The sequence below is a fragment of the Vicia villosa genome, linkage group LG2, assembly GCF_029867415.1.
Source record: "Vicia villosa cultivar HV-30 ecotype Madison, WI linkage group LG2, Vvil1.0, whole genome shotgun sequence".
NCBI lineage: Eukaryota > Viridiplantae > Streptophyta > Magnoliopsida > Fabales > Fabaceae > Vicia > Vicia villosa.
In genome coordinates, this window is record NC_081181.1 from 72120319 (window position 1) to 72129178 (window position 8860).

General features: G+C 34.1%; 1 protein-coding gene across 3 annotated transcripts; it reads right to left on the minus strand.

Moving 5' to 3' along the window:
* Nucleotides 1-375: 375 nt before the first annotated feature.
* LOC131651372 (uncharacterized) lies at nucleotides 376-7418 on the minus strand. 3 transcript variants are annotated; one of them, XM_058921037.1, is made up of 18 exons: nucleotides 7197-7418; nucleotides 6147-6264; nucleotides 5639-5969; nucleotides 5327-5433; nucleotides 4900-5230; nucleotides 4381-4508; nucleotides 4160-4294; nucleotides 3930-4073; nucleotides 3520-3841; nucleotides 3246-3355; nucleotides 2916-3156; nucleotides 2595-2803; nucleotides 2266-2516; nucleotides 1966-2178; nucleotides 1791-1883; nucleotides 1616-1717; nucleotides 1178-1519; nucleotides 376-684 (listed from the first exon to the last, which is right to left on the minus strand). In XM_058921037.1, the coding sequence occupies exons 2-18, from the start codon at nucleotides 6223-6225 to the stop codon at nucleotides 613-615; spliced, it is 3210 nt and encodes a 1069-aa protein (XP_058777020.1). In that variant the 5' UTR covers nucleotides 6226-6264; nucleotides 7197-7418; the 3' UTR covers nucleotides 376-612. The 3 variants fall into 3 exon arrangements, with proteins under 3 accessions (XP_058777020.1, XP_058777019.1, XP_058777021.1); XM_058921036.1 differs by having other exon boundaries at nucleotides 5327-5436; XM_058921038.1 differs by lacking the exons at nucleotides 5327-5433; nucleotides 6147-6264; nucleotides 7197-7418 and having other exon boundaries at nucleotides 5639-5778.
* Between the last annotated feature and the right edge of the window lie 1442 nt (nucleotides 7419-8860).

The following is an 8860-nucleotide window of genomic DNA, read 5'->3' on the forward strand; positions in this document are numbered from 1 at the left end:
TGCAGGAGTTCCTGTGATGGTCCTTGTTGACATAGGTACTCAATATATTGCAACCTCGCATTCCACATCATCTAAACCTCACAATCACACCAATCCCACAATTTTCAATGATGTTGGTAATGGATCTCTTACAATGCCAAGGCATCAGCAATAATGTTAAAATGACCTACAAGACCATCCTTTCAACCTACCATTTAAGATTCTAACTTCCTCATTAGCCAATTAATCCCCCTTACTAAAAAGATAATGGAAGGCTTTGAACTTTAGGGTATTACATAACATAAATAAATACTCTCAAAATTCCAAAAAACAAATAAACATATAACTTTAATAACATAAATGTACTTTAAAACACTCATAATCTAACATCAAATATAATAGTACAACTCAAAATTTAAAATAGCATAAAAAAAGATCATAACAAAACATAAAATCAATATCACTCTTTCTCAATCTCATCAAAACACACATCATAACATTCTACGACCAACTCAAGTTCAATCCCATCAAAAACACACTCATAACACTGTACAACCAACTCATGAGTTGTTTGATGTTTGTTTGATACAAAACTCTAATATATAACCATAACTATAAATCTTAAATAAAACATTAAATATTGCTACCACCACGAGATCTTCTTGAGTTCGAAGGCAAATTAGGCTCACTTGCAACACCAGCCGCCTAAAATTAAAAAATATACATATATACTAAATTAGTTAAAATATTGGATGAAACTTCCACAGACAAACATAATTACAATAACCCTAAAATTACAGCAGCAAACAAATTCAAAATCACACCAACTAACAAATTAAAACAAATATCAAAACAAACAAACAAAATTACAGAAGCATTGGCACAAGAAGTGCTGTGACAATAAGATTCAAAGATATTACAATCAAAGATCAAACCACAATGATATTAGATAACATTAGGTTTCACACAATTTAATTCCTCCTACCTCAAAGAACTTTTAAGTAACATTAGGCTTTGTATTGAACATGCATTTTGAACATTTTCTGATATTCAGGATGCTATTGAGAAATTATTTATTCGGGTGCTTAGTAAAATTAAACTCACCGTTTATTTTCTCTTATGGTTTCTTTTACTATAAATCAAAAATATAGTATTTAGTGAAAGAAAATAGTTAAGATGGGCTTATAGAAGAACTTACGTTTGATGAATCAAAGATGTTAGCCATTTCATCGGGAACCCTTCCTTCTTTCATTATAATATAAGCTTTAAATGCTGTCATAGCGTTTTGAACTTGAGATTCCAAGTGTGTGTACTTCTCTTGCCAAAAGTTAGAAGATGATGTAGCAGCATCGGTCGAAGAATTCCTCAAAATTGAAAGTCGAACTCCGCTATCTCTAAATGTATTTGTAGGAGCTGCCCCCATACCCATGCAACGCACTCTTCCAGAGTGCTCGGGCCCAAACACTTTACCGACAACATCATTAGGAGACATTTCAAGTTCATCAACACTGCTTTGAGCCAAAGCCTCTTCAATTTGTTCCTATTAGTATATACCAGATCATTAAGTCAAAAACAAGTATGGTTAACATCCAAGCATGCAACCTTAAACAAAAAAAATTTTTCATATTGAACTTACCGCTATTCTCTCTGCTGCATCATTTACAAATGACCCATCCTTTTTTTTATGGGTTTCAATATACAATTTTCCTCGACAAGGTTGTTGTCCATTTTTCAAAAACTAAAATAAAAAAGATGTCAAAATGGATAGTAAATTATATTGTAAAGCGTATGAAGTTAATCAATAGAGCTACCATCTCATGTCTTTTTCTCGAAAGAGGTTTAGAACCACCAGTATGAGGAATCACTTGCTTGCTTCGATTTTCTTTATTTTTTCGACAAATCTCCTATTAAAAAACAAATGCAAGTTAATTTATTAACCATATCATTAAACACAACAATAAATTAATCAAAGTAATCAAGTTTTACCAATGTTTCTGGTTTCAAACGATAGTCAACAAAATGAGCCCATTGAATTGGGTCTACACCAAGTGGAATGTCACTGATGATTTGTTCTAGGGTTTTGGATGGATCATAGAAACGAGTCCACAAACTTTGTCGATATGCAGCCCACTTCTTTGCAATGCTAAGTTTGCAATATCTCTTCGCAAGGGACTCAGTAGTCCTAAATTGAAATCGAGGCTAAAAATACAAAATCAGATTTCAAACAGTTGAAAAATTATTTAAAATTAATGTAAATGGAAAGCTATAAATTTATAGTATTAATACCTTTAACTCTGTTTCAAAACAATTATCAAGGTAAGTCTTTGGTACGCCCGATTTTCCAGACCACCTTTCAAAATTAATTGGAAATAACTTGCAATTAGTTGCTAATGTTCCACAATATCCTGCAAGCAAGCCTTGTGCTTCACCAAATGCAGCACCTTGGTCATCAAAGTTCACAATTACACGCAGCCCAATAGGCAAGTCATTGACTAGCCAATACTTGAGTTGTATCTTCTTAATAGCTCCTTGTGGGTCTTTAGCAATAAAATAATTTATTTCATAAGAATATCATTAAAAAAGTATAACAAATGAAGTAAATGTAACACATATACCTATTGCTTCAACAGTCCAATATTGTGTAGACTCACGGCCAACACATTGCTTAGATGTTGGAAGTTGATGTGGAGTTTCATGAGTGGGGGACAAATCTACCGGTGTTGTACCATTCAATGCTGATGCTGATTGTGGATCAATGCATAATTGAGATGGCTCTGGTGGATCACTATAACCTCTCCCTCGACCACGTTTAATCCCTCTACCTCTGAGTGTCATGTCAAAGATATTTATATACAACTTGGTCTTGATTTTGTTTAGTTATTTCTCGGTAAATCAAACCAGAAAAACAATCAAATAGAAAGTGAAAAATGACTTACGGGTTAGAGATGCCCTCTACAGACACAATGTTTCTCCTATCAGCTTCTATATGGGATCCTTCACATGATGGCCTCGCATTCTCTGTGATGACTTGGATCTCTTCTTCTTCGCCATCACTATAATCATAGTATTCATCACTATGCTCAGAAATAAAAGCAGTGGCCTTTTGCTTATTATTTAATGCATCAAATCCCCTGACATGTTCTTTCCTTTGAACTCTGTTATAGACATTCTTGAAACCTGTAGAACAAGAATTGATGAGATCCACATATATGCCATTACAGCATGCAATGAGGCCCCATATGCAAGCATTTTATGAAGTTAAATACCTGGGGAAACCAAAGTATGTGATGCTGCTGCTGGTTGTGGTGGTTGATCGATGCATGATTGAGAATGCACCAGTGGACCTCTCCCTCGACCTTGTTTAATTCTTCTACCTCTGATTGTCATGTTAAAGATACTTAGATACAACTTGGTCTTATTTTTATGAAAATATTACAAAATATATCAAATGCATGGCAAGAACTGTATAAGTTTTTTTGATTATTTATTATTGGTAAATCAAACGATAAATGATCAAACAGAAACTAACAAATGACTTACTGGTTAGGGATGCCCTCTACAGACACGACATTTCTCCTATCAGCTTCTATATGGGATCCTCCAGTTAATGGCCTCACATTGTTGGAAAGTCCAAAATTGGCAATGCGTTGTTTCACACTATTTGCAATACGCTGCTTGAGTAATTGTCTTTGATAAATTTTCTCCGTGATGCGTTGAATCTCTTCATCTTCACTGTCACTAAAATCATAGTACTCATCATTTTGTTCAGAGTAAAAAGCAGTGGCTTTCTGCTTATTATTTAATGCATCAAACCCCTTAGCAAGTCCTTTCCTTTGAACTCTGTTATTGACATTCTGGAAACCTGTCGAACAAGAAATGAAGAGATCCACATATATGCATCATATGCAATTACAGCAAGCAACAAGCAAGCATTTTATAAAGTTAAATACCTGGGGAAACCGAAGTATAAGCTGCTGCTGCTGCTGGTTGTGGTGGTTGATCGATGCATGATTTAGAAGGCACTGCTGGATCACTACGACCTCTCCCTCGACCACGTTTAATTCCTCTACCTCTGTTACTGTCATTCTGGACACCTGTAGAACCATAAATAATTAGATCCACATATATGCTTCATATGCAATTACATCATGCAACAAACACCATATACGGAGTGAAATACCTAATGAAACCGAAGTATGTGTCGGTGGTGGTGCTGGTGGATCAACACATGATTTAGAAGGCACCGGTGGATCACTACGACCTCTCCCTCGACCACGTTTAACTCCTCTACCTCTGTTACTGTCATTCTGGAAACCTGTAGAACCATAAATAATGAGATCCAAATATATGCATCATACACAATTACATCATGCAACAAACACCATATGCAGAGTGAAATACCTGGGGAAACCGAAGTATGTGTCGGTGGTGGTGGTGGTGGTGGTGGAGGATCAACACACGATTTAGAAGGCACTGATGGATTACTACGACCTCTCCCTCGACCACGTTTAATTCCTCTACCCCTACCTCTGATTGACATATCAAAGATATTTATATACAACTTGTCTTATTTTTATCAATATATATTATGAAATATATCATATTAATATATACAAACTACATTTTCTACGAATGCATACAACACTCCATGACATTATCTTTTGTTTTTTCAAGCTTTGGCTAACAAGTGTCCCTAAGGGCACACGTTAAGGAACCAAATACAAGAATGCCATCTCGAAAAGAACAATATTTTAATTTTTAAGGAACTGAATACACCACTTTCAAAACAATATTTCTATATTTTTATTCCTTAGCATGTGCTTTTGAGCACTTGTTAGCATTTGCCTTTTTTTTAATTTCTTGTTAACCAAACCATAAATGATCAAACAGATGAAAAATAGCAAGTGACCAGTTACTCACGGGTTAGAGATTCCCTCTACAGATATAACTTTTCTTGCATCAGTTTCTACATGATATCCTACACTTGTTGATCCCGCTTTGTTGGAAAGCTCAAAATTGGATCCAATAGACTTTTCCATATTATTTGCACCAGTTGCTTGCTGCTTGGGCAAATGTGATCGACAAATTTTGTCTACTATGAGTTGCAATTCTCCATCTTCACCATCATTATTGATGCAGTGTTCATCATTCTGTTCAGAATTAAAAGCAGTAGATTTCTGCTTATTATTTAATATATCAACCCCCTTACCCCGTCCCTTCTTTGGAATTCTATTCCCACCATTCTTGACGCCTGCAGAATAAGAAATAGGGAGATCAAACGATATGCATCATATGCAATTACAACATTCAACAAGCACCATATGCAAGCATTTATAAAATTAAATACCTAGGGAAACTGAAGTTTGTACTGGTTGTAGTGGTAGATCAATGCCTGATTGAGAAGACCCTAATGGCTCATTACGACCTCTCCCATGACTACGAGTAACTCGTTGGCTACTGATTTCCAGGTTAAAGATAATAATTATATACAACTTGGCCTTATTTTTATGAGTATATTACGAAACTTATCAATATATACAAAGTGCGGCTTCTACAAATGTATATGGCAAGAACTCTAGAAGTATTTCTCTTTATTTCTTAGTAAAAAACAAACCACAAATGATCAAACACAAAAGGCAGCAAGTGACACGTGACTTACGAGTTAGAGATTCCCTCTAAAGATGTAACTTTTCGCCTATCAGTTTCTACATGGGACCCTCCGCTTGATGGCCTCACATTGTTGGAAAGTCCAAAACTAGATTCTATACATTTTTCCACATTATTTGCATCAGCAGCTTCGTGCTCCGGTAATTTTTGTTGATTAATTTCATCCATGATGAGTTGCATCTCTTCATCGTCACCATCATTGTAGTCTTTGTCTTCATCACTCTGTTCAGAATTAAAAGGGGTGGACTTCTGATTATTATCTAATGCATAAAACCCCTTTATCAGTCTTTTCTTTTGAATTTTGCTCTGGTCAACCTTGACACCTGTGTAACAAGAAATAGTAAGATCCACATACTGGTTGCAAAGACAAGAATTCACAAAGTTGAGAAAATTAGTTTGAAGCCACCGGTAATGTTAAAACATCTACAAGTGCAGAGACAAGAGTTCCCAATTACGAGAAAATGTGTTAATCCAAACCAAGCATTTATAAAAGTGAATACCGAGGGAAGTAGAAGCTTGTGGGGGATTGCTGCGACCTCTCCCTCGAGCACGTTTAGTTCTTCTACCTCGGATTGTCATGTTATGATATACTTAGAAGCAACTTGGTCTTAATTTCATCTGTATGTTAAAGAATCATTATTGTTGAACAACCCATTTACTAGAATAAAATGAATTGGATAAAAAATATATATAATTAAAAATAGTAGTAGTAACAAATTGTTATAACAGTAAAGGTGAAGAGAGAGATTCTAGATCGGAATTTGTCATTCTGATTTTAATTGATCAAAACTGTTAAGACAACAAGCTTATAAGTGAGCTGGAAAGTAACCTTCTATAGAAAGTTCTAACCAACCCTGACACACAGCTGTCAGTGACAAGAATAACCAACTTCCTGAGTTAGTTACTCTGTGGTGCGCAGGATTACCATACACCCTATATGTTGAAATACACACTATCTCTTACAAATAAACTTAAATTGCATGTATAATCTCAAGAGGCAAAGTTGCCAAGTACTACTTGAATCTGAATCATAATTCTCATATAATGTATCATTCATTACGTCCGCTTCTTTCATTTGGGGCATTTGTATCAACTAAGAAATCTGCTTCATCTTCTAAGAAGCATTGTGGGTTCTTAAGGATTCGTGGTCTTCATAATAGTCATTAACATCCTTCTCGTTCAATTCATCTTGTTCACAATTGAAGCTCTCAGCTACAAAGAATTACTTTGTTTTAAATTCCTAAATATGATATTTTCAGTATCTCTGCAATAATGGTATAATAGTACATCCGGTTCTCACCTTAGTTGCTTCCTCAAGAACAAAATTAAAGTAATATCATATTAAATTTAAAGTTATTTATCTCTTCTTTTATTTTCCTAAACCCTAACCCTAAACCTAAAATAGTGTAGCAGCAGCTTAACGAGCCAGTATAGTGAAAGATGGAGAAAATTACTGTAATTTCTCATAAGAAATGAAATATAACCTAACTATGATTCAAAGAGTTTCATAAAAGAGAAGAAAAAAAAGCAGTGTAGAGATAGATGGATACCAGGTAGAAGCTCACTATAGCTTAGAATATGTTCAACTTCCCAGAGAAAGTGCGTAGATCTGAAAACGCAGAACGAACAGAGACGGGGAGACGAGACCGGTCGGAGAATACTGGCCGGAGAGTTGAAAGAGAAAGGTTCTTGTTCAGAGAGGAGTCACGCAAAAATGATGATGGAAAATTGATTCGCCAAAACAAAAGAATTAGTGGCAGTTTTTATTTTAATATATGATGAAAAAGAAAGAAGAATAGATTAAAAAAAAGGAGAAAATAACTCCTGTTAAATTATGGGGCGGGAATAGGCTTTAGCGGGGGATATAATTGATCTCTAGACAATTAAAATTGGTAGGAATTTTAAAAAATTAATTTTCGTCACATAAATTTTAAAGGCTTAAATTTTGATTTTGGTGTCCGAAATTTTTTTGTCTGAGTCTCTATATCTCACTTTCTTGTTGATGTTAGTCTTTAACGTTAAAGTTCTATTAAAAAAAAAGTTAACGTGGCAAACAAGTGTTGAAGTGTCATTTACAATGTTGCTTCTTCCTCCATCTTAATTTTGGGTTGCTTCTATGAAGGTTGGAGATGAAAAAAAAATTGGACTTGCATAGTCTTATCATCCTTCTAAGTTGGCGTATTTTTTATTTTGGTCCCTGAATATATACATTTTTTTGGTTAAGTTCCTAATTATGGGTTTCTACTACTGCATTTTTTTGGTTTTGATCTCTATTTTTGGGTTTCTGCTACTGTATTTATTTGGTTTTAGTTCATAATTATGGGTTTCTCTTACTGCATTTTATTCACTTAATTTCACAATAGAAAGCTCTTAAAGTATTTAACTAATAAGTATTCAACTTTCTACTTTGTATGTCTTCTTTGTTGTGACTTGACAACGGAATAAACTTTAATTTTTGAGGTAACTTTATTAACTTAAATCCATAAAGCTAAAGAAAATCTAATCCTTTTGCAAGGTACCATCAGTTGCAGAAATCAATTTTAAACATCCAGTTTTAAATCTATAAATTTTGGTGCATATGTTAAACAAAAGTAAGTGATGGATGAGTGGTAAAGGCAATGAGATTTTTAACCAAAAGGGTGGGTTTGAATCCCACAACATGAAAAAAATTATTTTGGTAAATTTGCCATTGACACATGGCAGCAATCAAATTAATTGGATATTTCACGTAATTAATTAGTTTAAGAAAAAAATAATAAAATAGTTATCACGTCAGCACTGTTTGCCTCCTAAGCTTTTTTTAAATGAAGTTTGACGTCAAGGACTAACACCAACAAGAAAGTGAGATATAGGGACTCATACCAAAAAAAAAACTCAGGAACCAAAATAAAAAAACACACTAACTTATAGGAACCACAAGACTATTTAAGCCAATTTTAAAAGAAAATAAAAGAAAAAATTATAAAAAAAAACGTACTTTAAATTGTCTCAATAAAATAAAATTCTTGATATTGTAAATTATTAATATTAAGTAATAATTAATCCCCATGAGTGTGTTCTAAAATGACAAGAAAAATATGCATGTGAAGTTTGTATTTTAAATTTGAAAATAGGCAACAATTCGTGAAGTATTGGAGGATGTTGTTTGTATTTTGAATCAGAAATAGGCAATGCTTCGTGAAGCATTGCAGAATGCAGTCAAAATAGGAAATGC